Here is a 21,308-nt window from a genome sequence, read left to right as displayed (position 1 = left end):
AAGCAGATGTTGTCTCGCTAGCTTTGTGTGACCATCTCACAGGTCTATACGCAGAAGGGTTTGCCAGTACCTAACAGGGTGACAGCCCATTCTACTCGGTCTGTAGGACCGTCATAGGCGGTAAGACAGGGCGCCTCTGCTGAACAACTGTACAAGGCGGCCACCTGTTCTTCTGTGAGTACATTTATAAAGTTCTATGCTTTTGATACGTACACCTCCCAGGGTGCTTCCTTTGGGCAGCGTATTCTCCTATCTCCTCAGGAGCGTCCCCAACCGTAAGGACTGCTTTAGGACGTCCCAAGGTAATTCCTGTGGACCCTATGGAACCCGAAGAAGAAATACAGAATTATGATATGAGCAGAGCTGTTAATTCTTTTTCTTCGAGGTCCACAGGGCACCCGCCCTGACGCACCTGGCCTCAGAGGGACCCTATTCTTACTATTCTTAAGACTATATATCATAAGATTCCCTCTTCGTATGTAGTGTGTTTCTGGTGAAATGTTTCTTCCTTCTCCATTCTCTGTCTCCTTTCTGCGAGGCTTAGTCAGGAACTGAATGCCTGTGGCTGGGGGCGGGGGATATAGGGAGGAGGACCAGTGCATGCTGGGAGCTCCAAAGCTTTGCTGTTTGGTGCAATGGACGACGTCCAACTATATATCCAAAGGTAATTCCTGTGGACCCTATGGACCTCGAAGAAAAAGCGTTAACAGGCATGTTCATACCATAATTCTGCATTTTCTACAAACAGGTGGTGACAAGAGGCTTGCTGTTGGCATGGCTTTGAAATCTGTACGCCAAACTTTTGACTTCAATTCCTCTATTTTATTACTGTCCGACTCTTTCATAAATGGCAAATGTATATTAACAAATGTGCAGCCATTTTCTTCCGGATTTGAATCAAACCGTTTTTTTGAAAAGTGAGCGATTACTGATGTGTTTTTTTGGTTTAAGATTTTGCATATGTCATACAACAAAAAGGCTATACAAAGCCAAAGCTCCTTGAAATATAGAGTAAAGTAAATTCGGAGAGCTTAAGAGTTACAAAACCAGTGTTACAAATAAATATTTATCTTGGCCCAGAAGCATCACTACCAAAGTCCCAGAATAACCAGATTTGCCCTTGGGAGATTCCAACCATTTAGACCATATGCGGTCACATTTATTCACTGTGTTTTTGGCCGAGTAGGCACATATTTCATGGCTTTAATGTTCACATTAACAATTAACATCCATTCAGCCAAACTTGGGCCGATAGAGAGCATCCACATTCGGCAAAACAGACTTTAGCTAACATTAAAGCATTACATATGTGTTGTCTGGGGATGTAGTTTAAATCCCAGCTGTCTGGATGCTGGTGCCGGAATCCCGACATCAGTCAGAATCCCTGGTGCTGGCATCCTGGCTGTAAGTATTGAGGTTAGGAGATGGGTTAGGGGTTAGGTTTAGGCTGCGGAGAGGAGTAGGGTTGGGAGACTTACCGACAGGTGTCTGGATCCTAACCGGCAGGGTTAGGATCCAGACACCTGGATCTAGATCGCCGCCATTCTGTACCCAACCCATTGTCTGCTATACATGTCAAAAGGTCTTTATCGAGTATACCTAATAGGTACTCCGTAGAAGCAGTGGGAGGGGTACCCCTGTAGAGGATGAAGCCCATCTCACTCTGCCAGAACATCTGCACCTCAGGACACAAAAGAAGCCAAAAGGTTGCTTTGAATGTCATAACATTTATGGCAGTGGAATCACTCTTCCCTCCAAATTTAAAGGTTTTAAGTACAATCATTTCTTGCACCTGTCCCAAGGACATCACTCCCCACTGAACCCAAAACAGACAAGCTTGCAAATCTTTTAGTTTGGGCAATGTCGAAGTTCCCCACAATGGAATCAAAGGGTCTAATCCAGGAGTGTGCAACAACCAATGCACCAGGTTCCAAATCTTGACCACCTGATGTACAGTGGACAGATCAAAGCCTATATCCCTACCCACTAACACAACTTGTAATGGAGAGTGGTCCGTACCAGTCTGTGCAATGAACAATGCCAACAGACTTTTCTTTTGACTAGTCCTGCAGATGAGCTAATTTTGCAGCACAAAAGTATAATTTGAAATGGGGTAATGCCAAACCCTGAGGCCATACACCTAGTAAGAATGGGCAATTTAATTCGAGGGCATTAATCCATCTAGACCAGAGAGGAGACTTTTTTTTGTCAATCTTCTGAAAGATGCACTGATGGAGGAAATTTAGGGATTGTTGGAAGACCTATAATAGCTTAGCTTGAACCACCATTCTGACTAAGTTTTACCCTCCTGTAACGACGTGTAGCTTCCGCCAAACATGCATTTGACGTTTAACATATTCTAGTTATGGGGAAACATTTAAGCCACGTTAATCAGATATATTACCTAAGTAATTAAAACTGGAGACCCATCGCAGTGGGACATCAGGAAAGTGTCCTCTGAATGTTATTATTTCTTTTCTACAAGGTAGTAAACTCTCTGGGATGAGTCAGGGGGATGGGTTTGCCTGTTCCCCATTGACCTACTTGCTCTGCCCACACCCCCTAACCGTGTCCCTGCAGCATGTATGTTGACGTCTTTTGTCTGGAGACAGCTACTGCGCGTGTTCAGACCATACCAGCATATGGGCAGCACAGTGCAGGGCACCTGTTCAACAGCTCCTGTCTGTCACATTTGGTGCTGGTGTTACACAGTGATGGCTGCATGCCATATGCTTATTTATTTAATACTGCATAATTTTTAATTAATAGATATAGGCACAACTGATATAAATTTACTTACAGTTGGTAACCCCTTTCATCACTAAAAGTGCCCCATCTAGATGCGCATAAAACTCTGGCTTCCTGAACTGGCTGGGCAGAAATATTCTCTAAATTTCTGTGACATCACATCCGGACTAAACTCCCATCCCAGCTCCACGTGAAAAGTTTGGCTGCTCAATTTAATCATCATTGTTTTTTTGATATATTAATTACAGTTTGCAGTATTAAACTTTTCTTTTATCTTTTATTTTCATCTTTAATCCTAAAAAAAAAAGAGCAGGTTTTCAGGATTTCTTTAATCAGACACAGGGCAAGTAATCTAATTTTACTGGGTCAAACTATCCCACCTGTTTCCACAGATAGGAATCCTGAAAATATGACCTGCTCTGTGTGCTTTAGGGTTGGAATTGAAAATCCTTGTACTGCAATATCAATGCTGTTTTTTTCCTTTAATTTATTTCACATGCTACTGAATTGGAGCAGTAGCTGTTTTACAGTTTATATTTTATCTTTTAGCATCTTTTGGCATGCTGTGGTAGATTTGCTCTTTTAGGCCTGCTATGGTTTACTTTTTTGTTTATTTTTTTTATTGATCAGTGTTTTAAATAAAAAAAAGTTCTCAAGATTATACTGTTTTTTTTTTTTAATTTATTTGCATTTTTTTTAATGTATGGAAATGGGCCTCATTAGAATAGTTTTTAATGAATGAATAAGTCTTTTAATGTCCTTTAATTTTTTTTCATATTATACTTTAATTGTATTCTAATTGATAGGATTGTATCTCTGAATAGATGTATAGATGTTACTGTTGTGACTACATAAACAGCTTGACTTGGTTATATTTTCCTACTTAAAATTACAGAAGAGCTTTTTCTTCTTAATGACCTAAAGTCGTACTAAGTTAACACACTGTTTAATAAACTCAAATTTTCAAGGTTTTTTTGTACTTATTTTAATTTTATTTTCCATGTACATTTTCAGCTGAATATGGATTTTCTGAAAGAGACATGGAAAGCACAAGTCATTTATTATGTATGGATGGTCTTGGAACCCCTAAAGAACTATCCAGTGAAAAGGGGTCTACAGAAACCAGAAATTGTTCAATTTCCAATGCAGCTCATTGTGAAAAAAAGACTAAACAGAGTCCACATGCAAACCTTGCTGAGAATAGAACAAATTGTGAGCACACAGAATCCAATAATCCAGCCAACACCAATATGCAGCTAGAGAAACCTCTTCACGACAAATGCCAGACATTGAAGATGTCAATCGACTACCAGTATGATAGAGATGACTCTGTCCCTGAGGAGATGGGTAGTACTCAGGAAAGTCTAGGTGATTTGGCATGTACAGTGTCCAAAAAACAAATGAAGAGAAGTGTTCGAAGAGTTAATGAGTGGCTTCTGAAAACCACAGAGATGCTGAATTCTTCTTTGTGGGATGAAGAGTTGCTCTCTGAAGTCTTCCCTGTAGATGATAAAGATTACTCCGATAGAGGTTCTTGCAAGTCTGACGAGACTGAAATCATGGCTTCAGTCCACCCTAGTGTTGTGCAGAATACTTTGGAGAAGACCATAGTTAATGTTGAGGACAAGGTTTTTGGTAAAGTATACCGGAGAGAGAGAAAGTCAAACTCTGGGCTTAAAGTAACTTGTGTTGCTGATGTACACATTGATAGTGTTATGGAGACCTTGAAAGTAAATGAGACTCCAAATGTTCCTGGTGTAAAGCGAAAGAGAACCACTAGCCGTCTTCAACCTGAAGACTTCATTAAGAGGTTAGAAGAAAATAAGTTAAATGCTAACAATCCTCATGGCGGACCTAACGATGTAACTGACTACTTATTAGTTTCTGATAAAAATAAATTGGTGACCTCAAATTGCAGATCTTTAGATTGTGATCACATTGAAGCAGATGTACAAGATTTGGAAACCATTTCAGATAATCAGGAAACCAAACCAAAGAAACCAAAGAAGTCTTTAAAAAAGAAGTCGGGCAAGTTGCAGTGTACACGGACAATGCAGTCCCTGTCTTTGGTAGGAAGAGCAGACCTAATCTCGTGCAAACAGCTGACTCCTTGTAATTCATCTGAGCTGGAAATTGACAGCTTTCACAGTAGCAATTTGCCAGGATATGAGGTTACCCAGCAAAGTGTGAGGAGGAGCAGGAGACTTAAATTGTTGCCAGAAAAAGTTTTACCATACTCTGCAAATCTGAAAGCAATACAGACCAACAACACAGAAATTAATCTTCACACACAGGATTTGGAATTGCACAGTGTCGATCCGTCAAATAAAACCAGTACCCTGGTGAGTTGTATTCCTGCAAATGAGTTAGAAGGCATGAACGCCCGAATTACTACCATATCCACACCTAATGTTAAAATAATCCAAAATGTGGCCAACACTGAAATTGAAAGTTCCCACCTACAAAGTGCTGATCACCTAACAAATAATGGGTGTGAAGAACCTTGGCATACACCTGCACAGGCTGCGGAAAATGTTTTAAACAAGGGAGAAATGGAAGATTCAGACATTGATACACAGCACTTGCTAATGACTTTCAAAAGTGCTACAAGAATGTCATTTAAATTAGATGTGGTTACTGGATCTGCTGGCAAAGAAAACTTTGACCCTGTAAACATATCTGTAAACGCCAACCTAACAAGTGGACACCAAGAGAAACAGGGTAAAGATATTGACACCAATGCAGATAATCTTTGTAGTAGCGAAAGCTTTAGTAATTCTCATATCCATGAGGAAAACATTCAACATCAAAGTAAGGGACAGAGCTTGTTAGTAAGGAAACCAGGGCACACAAATAAATTGCATTTGAGATCTAAAAAGAAATGTGATTTCTCATCCGAATACACCATAAACTGTACAGCTGAGAACATAGACAGTTCAACAGTACAGGAAACTAAAACTATAGCAGTTGCTGGACAGCTGAATGACTTAAATCCAGTTAAAGAAATTGGGTTCCACGAAGAAATGAATCATGGAAAAAATGCTGCTGTAAGTAAAAGTGAGGGCCTTCAGTTACATTCAGATACTGAATCAATGCCTTCACACCCTGTAGTTATGCATGAAAGTCCTGCTTCAGTCACGCGAGGAGACACTAAAAGTAGGGCCAGTGAAGGAGAAAATGAACAAGCAAGGAATAATTGTTTTCAGAAGCACAGTTTTGATGAAGAGCAGGTAAAGCAAATTACTTCTGCTATTGGTTCTCAAGGTTCAATGACAGATAAAATTCCTTGCCATCCAACATCTTGCAATAGCAGTCCTTGCAAAAGTCCTCAAATTTGCTCGGATACTCCTGATGGGTTGTTGGGCAGCGTTGACAGGCTGGAAGAAGTTAAAAGATGCTGCGTTGTGACTGAAAAGTCGTTTGTGTTTGGCACAAAGTCAACATTTTCTGACACTCCTGAGACTCCTGTCAGCCAGTCACAACTACGAACAACAAGAAAACGTCAAGCACAAAAGCTAGAGACCTCCTCTTCTGAAGAGTCTGAAGAGTCTAGTGGAGATGAGGAGTTACCATGTTTTATTGCTTTATTGAGCAACACAACAAGTACTGCTAGCCAGAAAAATGCTTATAACGGTTCTTCACCAAAGCAACAAGGTGGTGGTGTTCTGGCAATGTTTAGTAGCTGTAGTACTAGTGGCAAAACTCACACAAGCTGGAATCTCGCACAGAAGCCATTTTTATGTAGTCAGAATTCTGAATGTTCTGTGAATCTGTTCTCTTCTCAGTCAAACACATCTGATCATTCTATGAATGGAAACATTGGCCATAAACACACATGCACTCAAAATAGGACCCAAGAAAGCACTACAGGAAGAGAAGAGAGAACGGTCTGTAATGAGAGCGAACAAATGGTTGATGTAGAGAATAACCTCGGACAAAATCTAGGTACAGTTAAATCTTAAACTATATTTGAAAGACAGTTTAATTGTCATATTTTTTTATTCCTGATTACCACAGAGCATATTTTATTTTGATGTTCCATATACATTCAACTGAACTTCCAAGCAGGCACTCTTGAGGGCTAGACATTGTTTATAGTAAGAAATTAATGTGATCCTGCGCTCAAATGTACTTTTATCTAATTGGGAGCCACTCTGGTGCTGGAGATCTACTCCTATCTTCTATTTAAGTATTAACAATTGAGATTGGTTGACTGAAGCGCTACACCTCATATGTCCCTTTTCGAAGTGGTTTAACTAGTGCGTTATGTGCATATCTATTAATGATCATTGAGGCTCAATACTCAATAGATAGACCAATCTAAATGTGCACAGCTGAAACGGTGTAAAGAGGATGTATGCTGCAGGTTATGAAATAAATCCTTTACTTCAAAATTGATGCTGAAGCATAAGCATAAAGTAACAAGAATTATGTGAGCACATGACGAGTAACAGACATAATCCGATATGAAGACTGAAAATACAATTAAAATAAATGTACCCTTGCTAAGAGCAATCAATCAAAAAGTTATATACACGCAGTTCTGCTTTACACAAAAACACAGAGCAAAGTGATTATCAGTCCTCTAAGTTAAAGGTGTATACACATGATAGATATCTCTTATGACGGTGATCAAGGGGGATGTCAATATTTTTAAGCTTCCAACTAAAGTCACCAATAATTGATCCAGGAAAATGCAAGTATAGCAGCAGATAGTCAGTATATTCAAAGCTGAGTGTGTAGTTATTCGATGATATAAACCTAGTTCCCAGATCATTTGTGAGTCAATGGGAATGTTACTAACACAGATGCCGGGATGGTGTGGGGGGTAATTAGGAGACCTGCAGCATCCCACTGGTCTTAATGGTGTGTTGATCAATGCCCGGGGGGATCTTTCTGGTGCAAGGAGTACGGCAGTGCGTCTGACTTGCGGGGATTGCTCTTGACTGAGCGCCCTCACTCCGGGTGCAAATGCCGGCATGGCACCTGGGTCACAGGCGCCGACCTGCAATGTGCACCAGAGGGGACAGCTGCTGTCTGGGGCGGTGATTTTACGGTTTAGGCTCCGAACAGAACTGTACGCCGTGCTCCCCTTCCTGTTACATACTTGCCTCCCTTGATCCTGTCAGTTTGCTACTCCTTCCCCTTGCTTGCTTGATATTCTTCGGCGGGTCTCTCCTTCTTGGTTGATACACAGATGGTACGGTGCTTCTTAATTGGTTATAGGTAGTGAATGTTAGCTGTCTTGTATCTTGTGTGGTATGTAAAGTATATCCTATGCGTTTCAGCTTCTGCCTTTTACAAGGAGTTGTTTGATAGTGTTGTTTGTTGTGGTATATATTCCACACGCCCACCAGCTTCCCCCCCACCCTTAAGCCTATTGGCTTAAGGGTGGGGGTGGGAGGGGGAAGCTGATGGGCGTGTTTAATAAAGCACGTTTCTGCACTGTTTAGACAAGTCCCCTTGACTTGGTACAGTCCGATATATGGACATATTTCAACCGTTAGATACTGTGTATATATATCAACCAAGTTAGATACTGTTCATAATCCTAGGATACCATGTTAGCATAAGGAAACAAACTTATTTAATATGTAACATTTATATAAAAATACATATCCTAATTCAGGAAGGGTGAAAAGGAGCTGCTACTATCTATTATGAATGTTCAATGAAATCTATTCTGTCTCATATGATCTTGCATATTAATATAGCGCAATGAACATTTACATGTCTTGTGGTGCACAATTATATTGAAAGTATTAAGCATATTATGTGGTTGGATATATTCATTATTTGATATTGTGGTCGGTGTTCGTTTTTGTGGAGGTATGTGATTTTTGACATATAATGTGGTTGGATATATTCATTACAGTATTCTGTATATCTCTTAAAACAATGTCTATAAGGCTGTATATGTATCACGTATCTGTAAATGATACATCTTAACCCTGTGCATTGTACTGAATTAGGTCTTTAAGTTAAATGCTAATGCCTATTTGTGTAAACGTCTGGCTATATTAAAATCAATATTTAACCCTCTGGGCTCTGTCTGTACAGTGTATATCCATTGGATTTTGTTTATTTTATGTGTAAAGTCGCCTCCTCTCCAGTTATGTAAAGGTTTAACAAATGCTAGAAAGTCCAAACCTGTTATATTGTAGCAATGATGTTTTTTAAAGTGTTGAGAGACACAGTGATTTTCATATCCTACCCTGATGTTTCTTATGTGCTCATTAATCCTCCATTTGAGAGGTCTGATTGTTCTGCCAATATATTCTAGGCCACACGGGCACCTGAGCAGGTAAATTACCCCTCTAGAGTCGTAAGTTATGTTCTCTGATCTCGCTTGCATGCTTCGTACCTTCCACATTAGTTGAACCCTATTAGTTTCTGGTTTGATATTGTGGTCTGTTAGTTTCCTTGGAGGTATGTGGTTTTTGACAAGTTTCTTTTTGAAATCCGGTGCCTTAGTGTAGACTATATCTGGATAGTCCCTTAATACTGTTTCTAAATAAACAGAATTACTTAGACGAATCCCTCAAAATACTCAATGACTCCTAAACATACAGGATTTTAAAATCAGACCCCACATCACAGTTCCTAAAGGAATTAGTTACACTACTGAAGAAAGATATAGATATAGGGATACTCACCAAACCTGAATATGACTTCTTAAACACATAACACCCAGTAATCCCAGTATTTTACCACCGCCCGAGAGACACAAGGTTTGCCAACATCCACCCGGACGCCCAATAATATCAGGAATAAACTCACTGACATCCAATCTATCCCAGTATATAGACTCATTTCTAAACGACATAGTGAAAAAGCAACCCTCATATATCAAAGCAACAACAGATATACTGCGTACCGTATCCTAAGATCAACTGGCAGGATGATTTCTGGCTTCTGACAAGTCACGTCGCTATACACCATAATCAGTCACCACCAGGGAGTAGAAAGCAGCTAGTATTTTGTAGAAAAGACACTGACTTACGCACACAACAAATAGACTTTATCTTTCAGACTCTAGATTTAATTTTGAGCCATAACTATACATGGTTCAATGACGTTTCTACTTAAACTACAGGGACCGCAATGGGAACGAGGTTCGCTTTGAGCTATGCCAACCTGTTCATGAGTAAGTGGGAGGAGTTTATATGGCAGGGGCATAGCTTCGGAGAGAACCTGGTTCTCTGGCAGAGATACATTGACGACATCGTTTTCATTTTGAAAGGCACTGAGAGCAGTCTCCGTGACTTTATTGAAGATGTGGGTAACAACCAAAATAATTTGACTTTCACCACCAACTCTAGCCAAACAAGGGTAGAATATTTGGATATAGCAATATACATTGAGGACGGACAGATAAATACAAGAAACTTCAAGAAAAAAGTGAACGTGAACAGCTACATCCTAGCCACAAGTGGTCACCAACATTATTGGTCGTCAAATATACCTACAGGACAGTACAGACGACTAAGGAGAAACTAGCAAAATAGAGGATTATGAGAAGCAAGGTACAGAACTCACTGGTTTATATCTAGAAAAACAGTATGGCAAAAAATTGGTACAGGAAGCGTATAGAGAGGTTAGGACAATTAGAAAGAGAAACATTACTACAACCGTAAGAACGAACAAAAGTGGAAAAACAGAATCGAACATATTTTGTAACACAATATAATGAAGTAGCCAGCAAGATCAAGAAATCCTTAAACACTGATACATCCTCTTACAGGACCAAAGACCTAAAAACGGTATTAAGGAACAATCCAGATAGTCTACACTAAGGCACCTGATTTGAAAAAGAAACTTGTCAAAAATCACATACCTCCACAAAAACGAACACCGACCACAATATCAAATAATGAATATATCCAACCACACAATAATATGCTTAATAGGATACTTTCAATGTCCACCACAAGACATGTAAATGTTCATGGTGCTAAATTAATATGCAAGATCATATGAGACAGAATAGATTTCATTGAACATTCATAATAGATAGTAGAGGCTCTTTTCGCTCTACCTGAATTAGCATATGTTTTTTTTTTAATAAATGTTACATTATTAAATGTTTTTTTCCTTATGCTAACATGGTATCCTAGGAATATGAACAGTATCTAACGTGATACAGTCCGATATATGGACATATTTCGGGAACGATATATCAACCAAGTCAAGACAAGAGGACTTGTCTAAACAGTGCAGAAACGTGCTTTATTAAACACGCCCACCAGCTTCCCACCTCCCACCATTAAGTAAATCGGGCATACTCCTTGCTCCGGAAAGATCCCCCCTGGGGCATCGAATATTTCACTATTAACCATTAGACCAGCTGGGCGCCACAGGTCTCCTATTTATCCCCTACACCGTCCCGGCATCTGTGTTAACCCATTCCCATTGACTCACAAATTATCTGGGACCTAGGTTTATGTTCTCGAATAACTACAAACTCATAGCTTTGAATATACTGACTTTATCTGCTGCTATACTTGCATTATCCTGGATCAATTATTGGTGACTTTAGTTCGAAGCGTAAAATTATTGACATCCACCTTGATCAGTCATGAGATCTGTGTCATGTGTATACGCCATATATTCGGCCATGTGCTGCCCTTTTTCAAGACTGGACTACCACCACAGGAAGAGATGAACCGAATACACCATAGTGCACTGTTGAACAGCTTTATACCTGCGTCAAATCACATGTTGTCCCAGCATGCACTCTGCCAAGTACATCACAAAGATTAAATAAAGGTGTTAATGTAATCTAACACACTTGGGTCAGCGGATGGATGACAGTAAATGAAACCTATCATGTTAAAAGGAAACTAAACTAAATAAAATAGAAAAACAAGTAAAAACGATCTAGGATCTCAGCACTTCTGGTCCGCGGCAACCAGAACCGAAAGTGACGCGACATGCCGCTCAAATGTAAACACAATAATGGTACACCAACAGAGCACCGCCAGTAATACATGCCTGGTGAACACGAGCGGGGGATCAAAAAGAGTATCGTTGGCAAACCTGTGACTCATGTGTGTTTAGACTACATTAACACCTTAATTGAATTCCTTTGATGTACCCGGCACCAAGTGCATGCTGGGACATCATGTGATTTGACCCAGGTATAAAGCTGTTCAACAGTGCACTATGGTGTATTCTGTTCATCTCTTCCTGTGGTGGTGGTCTAGTCTTGAAAAAGGCCAGTGCATGGCCAAAACGTCGACTTTATGCTGTGATTAATACAGAACTCTTTATTGAGGACCCCCAGGTGAGTGCACTCTTTTTATTTCATAAATGTGATATTTGTGGTTTGGATTGTCACAAAGCTTCACTGGCTGACATTTCAGCTAATGTCTGCACTATTTGCAGGCATTGGAGCTGAATTGACTGTTGTGACTCCTGTATGGGAATAAGTCTTTCATTGCTGTCTCTCGTCATTCAAATTATCTTTTCATTTATTTTCATACTGTTTTGCAATAGAGCTCACAGCCTGACGTATCTTCTTTATTTAGGGATGCTGCTAGTTCCGTTTCTGTGCAATAACTTGAATAATGGGCATAGGTTTTGGGAATGCCAGTGGTCCTGGTTTTCTACTACCATATCCTCTCAACCCCTCTTCTTCCCCATTATCTCAATTACTTCCAAAGATTAGGGGTTCAGGAAATGAAGGAAGCAAATCTCCTTGCTTATCAGTCTGGTTCTAGTTCCCACTATGACAGGGGAACCCAGTGCTGCATGTTTCCTTGTTGCAGTGTGGTCAGTCCAACTGATGCTGGCAGTGGTTTTTAAAAGGGGATCTATATACAGGGCGTAAGAACTGCAGGTTATACCACATATTAAAAGCGTATCAAACACATGCTCAAATGCAGATGCCTAGCATTTACATGCATTTTCTCATGCAGTTTGCATTGCATTTTTGGTGCAAACGCACTGGTTGTAATTAGTCACTAAAAAGTTGTCCAACATGTCTGCTGTTGAGAGGTTCAGTTGCTTTAATATCAGTCAGTTTGCAGTACTTATGTGAATTCTAGTCTGAATTGTAAGTAGCAGTTTTTATCTCATTTTCCTAGATGAAATCTCTGGATGTGAGAGTGAAGCCAGTCACACTGGTGATTCTTCGGGACTGTCTTCTCAATGCGAAATTCTCAATACACAGGTATCTTAATACTTTAATATGTACAAAGCTTTTATATCATACTGGTGGTAGTATGTCACAGAGATTAGGGGGTGTAATTTAAATAGACAGTTAAGGTATCATTTGAGACAGATACATGTCCTGTGGTCTTGAGGTAACATGTTCCATCCAGTAGCCACACTGAGCATGTGTGGGTGCTGCCGAAACTTCAGTTATAGGGTCCAATAAACACTATTTGCAGCACCAAGCTGTGACTGTACCTTAGACTGAATATACTACGGCACAGAAAAAGTGCTTGTATGTACGAGACCTAATTGTCTTCCCAATTGTGTATGCAGTAATCAGATTAGTCCTGCTGGTGGCAGTGTTGTCTCAGTTTATCATGTAAACCACTGTTGCATACTAACAGCACTTTCAATCAGCCTACTCTTTCATTGTCGTAAATACATTCTGTCCTTTTTCAAAAAACCATTGTTGATGTAGTAAATTATGTGCATTCAGTCGAGGATGTCTGAGAGCAATTTTGTAAACTTTTGTTGTTTTTAAAGCCATTTCCTGGAGAGCTTTATTTTTGATTTGATGAGTACAATATACAAATAAGTCTCATACAAGGCCCATGTAATTTGAAAAATGAAACGGATGAATACAATGGTCCTGCATTTCAAAATATGGATAAGTACAAATATGCTAATTGTTCCATTGTTTATTGTAGTGTTGATTTTATTCTGGATTGTAGTGTTCTCAGAGCCATATGTTCGTCTCCCTTTTTATAGCAAATACATTTAGACTATGAACTTAAAGCTAAACCAATCTTCAAATTTTGAGTTTTCATGCAGTGTTCTTGTAGTTTGACATTCAATGAAAAGCATATTGCATGCATACTTCATTTATACTGGCTATGGATGTCAGTATCACATATCGGCAGCTAAGGAATAACGCATCCTCTCTACACGCTATTCTCTGACCTTCTAGTCGGACCAATATTTATCTTAAATGGGCTTTTTGGCAAAGTTCACCAGAGAACAGGCTGTACTGGGAACACATAATGCTGATCGACATAGCTGAATGTATTATTTTAAATTGATATTGTATGTAACCTTGCTATCAAGCTTGAGTGTAAGTCCTTTGAGTAGTTGAATGGCTTTCCAAAGCACTTAACAGATATGAGCCTTTAGTATACCAGCATTTGTGTAACTGCAGACTGCTGATCCTGCCGGCTGGGGAATCAGGGAAGTTGTGGGCTTCCTCATTAGGATAGCTGCTCCATAGACCTTGTGTGAAATGTGTAGTAGCACCTGAGAAGAGTCCATGCTAAATGTAGTTGTCTTGTTTCTACAATAAGCTGTATACAGGAAAACTGCATCACAAAGTAAAATATGCTACCTGCTTTAATCAAGATTTACATTAAAGCAACGATCCCACAGAAATGTTTTTTTTTTCTTAGTTTATTTAAATAGCAAGGTAAGTGCTGTTTTTAAGCATGCATCTGAGACTGCCTCATGGGGTGATAAGGAGGGGGGGATGTCACAGTGATGAGTGCTCCAAAGCCTCTCTGCTCACTACTTTGAGTCTGTGGTAGCCATGGTAATTACATAGCATTCTAGGAAAATCTGCAGAATTATCCATCATTAATAGCAGTTTGAAAAATCAAACCAAGGAGAAAAGCGGCTTCTTATAGCCAGACACAGCAAATGGTGTTGCAAAACAAACTTTCCTTTTATATATAGGACTGCTGATTTGTCACACCATAACTCCATAACTATCTATATAATCTGTAACTGACTAACAGATGTGTCCTTAACATCTTGCCTCAATACACTGTACAGCGTCATATTCCTGGCTTGAGTGTGCCGCCAGGTCCGTGCAACTCTGCTAGCGTTAGGGGTCTTTCTTGCTGAAAATGCTTCTGTCGCAATGCTATGCGACTAGGATGCACCAGGAGACTGTGCTGATTAATATGTGACACTTGTATATCTGTGTACACCTGAGTCTGTAAATGGAACTTGGTGTGGAAAAAAGCTGCATCCGTTGCATGCTGTTTGAGAGACTTGGTCGCACACAGATTTACTTAATCAGCAGTCTCTCCTGGTTCGTCCTAGTCACATCACACTGCGACTTGAGCACATTTTCGGAAAATTAAGCTGCAAAGATGATGCCTGGCACTAGCAGAGATTCATGGAACCAGGCATGCTGAGTGGGGCTGTTTGGCGCGACCTCTGCAAAGACGAGTGAGGACTAATCTGTATGATACATTTTTTTTTTTTGCAAAGCATACTGTCCTATGTGTTGTAGACCAGTTTAATATGACACCTAACCAGGGTGTGCTGATTTAAATCAAAATTTAAATCACATGATTTCAAAAAAACAACAACATTGATTTGAATCACATGATGATTTTTTATTTTTTAAATCAAAGGTGTATTGTTAAAATTAACTTTGATAATTGACATTTTTGACAGTCATGTTTCAACAGTTCAATATATATTATATTTGTTTTACCATGAATGTAGAGTTAGTCTACATCCATGATTTTACCAAGCTTTTACTGGTAATTGGCATACTGTGCAAAATGGACCATAGTCCTTTTGATTAGCTGCTCTACTAATAAAAGGTCTGTATCTATGGCTATTGCTATTGTGGAAAGAATTAGAGGATAGTTTGAAGGAATTAAATCTGGACAAACCAATCATGAAGACATTTTTGGACCGCTATAATAAAGCATTGGAACCTGCACATTTTCTCGCTCACTTGATGGGCCCAGGTTACTGTGGTACAGTTGTTAAACTGCAGAAGAAAAGTTAGAAGCGCTCAAGTTTGCCAAAGAAAAATATCCACATTCAAATACCCTTCTACCTACACTAGTCAAATTCCAAGCAAAAGCAACCCTGTTTAATGACCTCTTGTTTGACCACGATGTTGTGTCAACAGTGGCACCAATAGATTGGTGAAAAATGCACATTGGTTCAGAAACTAGAGCTGGTAATGAAAATATCATAGTAGCGGTAGCAATTGCTACCAGCTGCAGCATCATCAACGTTAGTAGAAAGAATATTTTCAACATTTTGGTTTGGTACAGTCAAAACAGAGAATGTGCTTGTTACTGACAAAGCTGCAAAACTTTTTAAGGCATTCATTAAACCTAATGTGCAGGCTTATTCAGATTTACAAATCAGGCAAGGCAATTGCTAACTAATGTAACTTTTAACATCATTGCTGTTTCTTTCCTTTTGCAGTTTGTGTGATTTGTGTGTAGTCTGCTGTGCCTGTGCCATGCCATGATTCATGGTGACACTGTCAAGTCATTTAAATTAAATATATTAAAGTTCGTATTGTTTTTACTTGGTTTATTTGTTGATTATTTTTATAAAAATCCAATTTAAATTTTAAAAAAATTCCCGATTTAAAGAATTTTTATTTATTTATTTATTTTTTAATAAAAATCATAATTTTTTCTCACACAGTGCACCTAACTGATACTTGATATGATAGCTGGAAAACAAATGACACATTAATAAAAGGGGTTTACCTTCTGATATTAGTATAACATTTGCACACAGTGCACTGTTGCACCTATATAAAATGTTTTATTCTTCCACGATTCTATACTTTGCGGGAGCTGCTTTAGTGATAGTGCAGCGGTCAAATTTGTCATTGGCTTATAGCTTTGATATCCTGAGAAGTAAGCACCACTGACCAAGTTCTTCTATCGGGTGGATATAGGGAGGGTGTCAGCAATCGGTCACACTCATTTGTAAATGCTTCTGCTTAATCTTGATTGTCACTAATACGAGAATGAGAGCGCACTACAGTTTTCTTTTATTAGGAGAACAGAAATACATTTAAGCTGGGTAAATACTAGGACGGATTGGTCAGCAGGCCGATCCGCCCTCCGCGCAGCCGATTGGTAAGCTATACACACTTGTCCATCGCCCGCTGGCCTGGCATCACAACTGGGGGTGCATTCAAAGTTGCCTGCCTAGGTGTGATGTCAGGGTCGACGGTCCCAGCAGCCAGTGTACGGCCGGTCGGCGGATTGTCCGTACACAAGCGGATCCACCGATTTAACATTCAGATATTGGCATCAGCTGTGTTGCAGGACCGACCTTATTTGTAACTGAACAACATCAAATTTCCCTGGTTTGTTTTGATAGTACAATGGAGGGATCCTTATTTTTCCTGTCTCCACTCTGTGGAGCTGACTAGTATAATTAGTGGAAGAAAGTGTCACTGCTGTTTTTGTTGGATAAGGAGCATCTCAGTTCTGCTTTGTCTCATATCCATATACCCGCAGAGTCTTCGGTCCGTAGGATCTGCCGCAGCTCAGCAAGAGGTCTGACCTTCGACATGCGCTACTGCTTATGCGTGTCCTGTTGGCTCATATTTCCTCAGCATTCCAGGTTACTAGATGTGCCCTCTGAGGCTCCCAGGTATAAGAGCCACATATAACATACAGAGTACTACAAGTACGCTATACCAATGGTTCTCAAACTCGGTCCTCAGGACCCCACGCAGGTGTCGTTTTCCAGGTAACCCAGCAGGTGCACAAGTGCATTCATTACTCATTGACACATTTTAAAAGATCCACAGGTGGAGCTAATTTCACTTGTGATTCTGAGACCTGGAAAACATGCACTGTTTGGGGTCCTGAGGACCGAGTTTGAGAACCTGTGCTCTGTACCATGACCACTATAACTATGGGGCATAGCACGACTAACCACTGGGACATACACCATCTTGCCAGCTGTCGCACTGCAACCCGTATTGCTTATGCTCCAGGCTGCTCCAGCATTGTTATTGTACCTGTTCATCCCTGTGTTTTTCTCTGCCACCTTGTTCTACCTGGTTAAATAAACCTGAAACCTGGTTAAGCTTTACCATGTGTGGACTAACCAGCACCTCTGCTTCGTAACTCGCTTAATATCCTGTACACTAAAGGCCCAGTGTACTCTGTATACTGTCTGTGGTTATATACATATATTTAAATCATACCATCTGTCAAGTTACGGACTTTAGTGTCTCTTCCTGGTCACTCTGTCAATATGTCAGGTGCCCAGGCTCACTCTATAGTCTGCTACTAATTTTGAGCTAATCTTTTTTTTCTTTTATACATATTTTTTGGGTGTGGATTGAAAGATCTACAGTAAAAAGGTAGACCATGTCTAGATAGACACTAGTTGTTACAGTCAATAGGTTGACAGGGACAGAAGGTCAACACACTGAAGGTCGACCAGGTCAAAAGGACACATTTTTTTTTCTAACCCTAATCCTCGCCCTATCCCTCCCCTTAGTGCCTAACCCTCCATCCTACTGCCTAAACCTAGCCGGTATAGTAGGTGCCTGACCCTAACCGTCCCTTCTAGTGCCTAACCCTCCCTCCTGGTTCCTAACCCTAACCGTTGGGTAAGTGCCTAACCCTAAAACGTCAAGCTGCTTAGATGGGGTGTGGGAGTGGCCAATTCTGCCTTTATGGTTTCACAAGAGTAGATATGAGACAACATCAAATTGTCCTATTATTGGTAAAATCTGAGACAATTTGCCTTTTGGACTGGTCATTCTTTGAATGTGATACTTTTATTTTGTTTTTGATGGAACCCCCAACAAGGCAATAAATGGTAATTTTGTTCTGAAGTTATTCTAGAATTCTAATCTAATTCTCTGCGCTAATGAAATAATATAGGAAATACAGCTAAAAATGAATATATAATTGTACAAAATTTTAATATTAGACAGACAATAACATAATATATCAATTTGACCGGTCAAAATAAAAATGAAAAATACATAAACAATAAAATAAAAACAGTAAATTATCATATAAATTGTAAAAACTGTGAATAATCAGTTTTTACAATTTATATGATAATTTACTGTCTTTTATTTATGTATTTTTAATTTTTATTTTGACCGGTCAAATTGATATATTTTATTTATAATTATATATTAATTTTTTAGCTGTATTTCCTATATTATTTCATTAGCGCAGTGAACTAGATAAGAATTCTGTATTGCACCTGTTTTACAGGTGCTTTGTTTGGTGTGCTATCACAAGCATACTTTACTTTTCTGCTGTTTTCATTTAAATGTATTTTTATACATGTTTATATTTATTGTTACTTTTTTTTTTTTTTACATAATACTAGCGCTTGGGGTACTTTCTTTCGTTGTACTGAATTTATTCTAGTCACACTACTGTATCATTTTAATGAAAAATATATTACTTTATTATAATTCCAGTGGTCTGTAACGGTCACAGGTGGCATGGGCTAACGTCCCTGACCTTGTTGTGATTTAGCATTTGTTGTTAGCTACTGGTGTATACTGTGGCCCCCTATTGCACGTTTGTCTAGGCCAGGGATGGGGAACCTCCTGCCTGGGGGCCTTATAAGTCCCTCGGAATCATTTGGTCTGGCCCTCTGAGCTTTTTTTCTGCTAACCTCATCTGGCTAGCAGGGTGCATAGAATGGCACACTGTAGCCAGAATCTATGCATCAGTGCCGCCTGGAGCTTCTTTAGGGCGCTTCAGACGTTCACACCGCTGCCCTAGCAACTCCCTGGAGCATCCAGGGTTGCTCTAGGCATTGCTGCAATCACCGGCGAATGTGGGTCCGCCCCTGTGGAGGGGCGTGGCCTGCACCAGGGCCGCAAATGTTAGATAGATATAGAGATATATAGAGATATATATATATATATCAAAATGGCCCTCGGCAGAAAAAAGGTTCCCCATCCCTGGTCTAGGCCCTGGAAGAGGATTGGTCTTGTTTAATGATAAAAGCAGTAGGATGATTGACTTGGCTGCTGACCGGCCATATTATTTTTCCACTGAGTTCACTGTCCAAGAGCTCTACAGACTCTTAGCGTTGCTAAGAAAATAACATATTGCAGCTCAGTCTTTAATAATCAGTTCTGTTCCCAAAAACACAATTTAGGATTTTAAAACTGCCATTCATCCTAGCAAAAGTCGGAGAGAAAAAAAACATTAATTTAGCTAAAAGCTTTTCTGAGATGTGCATCTAAAGCTTAAAAAATATATCTCAGTAGGTTGTTTAAGTCCCTTTCATGTTATGTGGCGTAAAGCAAATAAAGTACCTGGGTAATTCCTCTCCTGTCATAGCTGTGATCAGAAACCTTTGCAGCCAAGAACTTGTCTCTTTGTGGAGTAGAGAAAGGAATTGTTACCGTTCCCACTTTGTGCAGACTTCCCTGATCTGTCCTTGCAGACAAACGCCAGTTGAAAAACTCACTTTGGAGCGATATCGTTGTTTAGACAGGTTTCTGGGACAGGTATTTATGGGAATTATTGATCCTGGGTCTGTGAAAGTATTACAAAGCACCATTTCATATAGAAATAGTCTGGCCTTATTTTTCCATTAATAAAAGAAAAAAAAACAACTCTAGAAACGCATCATGATTTTTGTGTGCGGAAAAATAGATTGTGTGTACTTTCACATTTTTCTGGATAATAAATAGATTTTTATGGACTGCTCCTATTTTGTAACCAAACCAGTGGTGGCAAGCAAAAACATTATACTTAATGTTATTTTCTGTATGCTAATAAAGTACACATGTAAATGTTTCTGGTGCTGATCAGAATATAGACTTTTAATCAGAGGGGAATGACTTTCTATCTGTTGTAATGAAGAGCACTGCGTGGAAGCTGTTATTTAATTGACATACAGTAGCTTGCACAAAACTTAAAGGATTTACACATTATTGGAATGAATGGCAAGATAATTGCTTTTACTGGTATAGTATTGATTACATTTTTATTTTATTTTGTTCAGTCCCACTTTAAGGAGCTGGTGGCCTTAGAGGGTAAATGCTGATTTACAGTACTCTCCTACCTCATTGGCTTTTTCCTAGTTATTTTTTTTTCCTTAGAGCAGAGGTTCCTAAACTCCACCATTACAGTCCAGGTTTTGAGGATATCCATGCTTTAGTCAAGCTGGTTAAATCAAACAAACTGAGGTACTAATTAAGTCACCTGTGCTCAGGCATGGATATCCTTAAATGTGGACTGTAATTGCAGAGTTTGGAAACCTCTGATTTAGTGCTTTTTTGCTCTTCATGGAAACAGAGTGGGTCCTATAAAGTTCTCTTTAGAACACCTGTAAAAGTAATGTAGTACAAATGGGTCTGGTTTTGTTTCAGTACAGACAGGCACTGCTGATGGCATGGCAGCTTTTACATCCATATTTACATCATGTTTTTAGGCAACGGGAAAATGTGTTCTAATGTTACCACAGGGTAGGTGGACATTTCTATAATGCGTAAACCATTTTCCTGCTGTCCTCGAAGACTATCTGCTCTTCTAGTGACACAATTACATCTTGTATTTCCCACTACCACAAGATATGCAGTCTGTCAGTTTTTAGTTCAGAGGTAGCTTAAATTTACATTGTATCTTCTT

General features: G+C 39.5%; 1 protein-coding gene across 2 annotated transcripts in view; it reads left to right on the top strand.

The window, feature by feature from the left end:
• BRCA1 (BRCA1 DNA repair associated) overlaps positions 1-21,308 on the top strand; it is a 242,308-nt gene that overhangs the window by 89,833 nt on the left and 131,167 nt on the right. For both annotated transcript variants that reach the window (XM_088480740.1, XM_088480741.1), the window contains exons 10-11: positions 3,763-6,693; positions 12,837-12,922. In XM_088480740.1, the coding sequence (XP_088336866.1) occupies positions 3,763-6,693; positions 12,837-12,922 (3,017 nt within the window). The remainder of the gene's footprint in view (positions 1-3,762; positions 6,694-12,836; positions 12,923-21,308) is intronic.

This window comes from Taudactylus pleione, unplaced genomic scaffold, assembly GCF_031769625.1.
Source record: "Taudactylus pleione unplaced genomic scaffold, aTauple2 ptg000256l, whole genome shotgun sequence".
NCBI lineage: Eukaryota > Metazoa > Chordata > Amphibia > Anura > Myobatrachidae > Taudactylus > Taudactylus pleione.
Note: the sequence above shows the minus strand (reverse complement) of the source record. Positions and strands in the feature narration are given on the sequence as shown.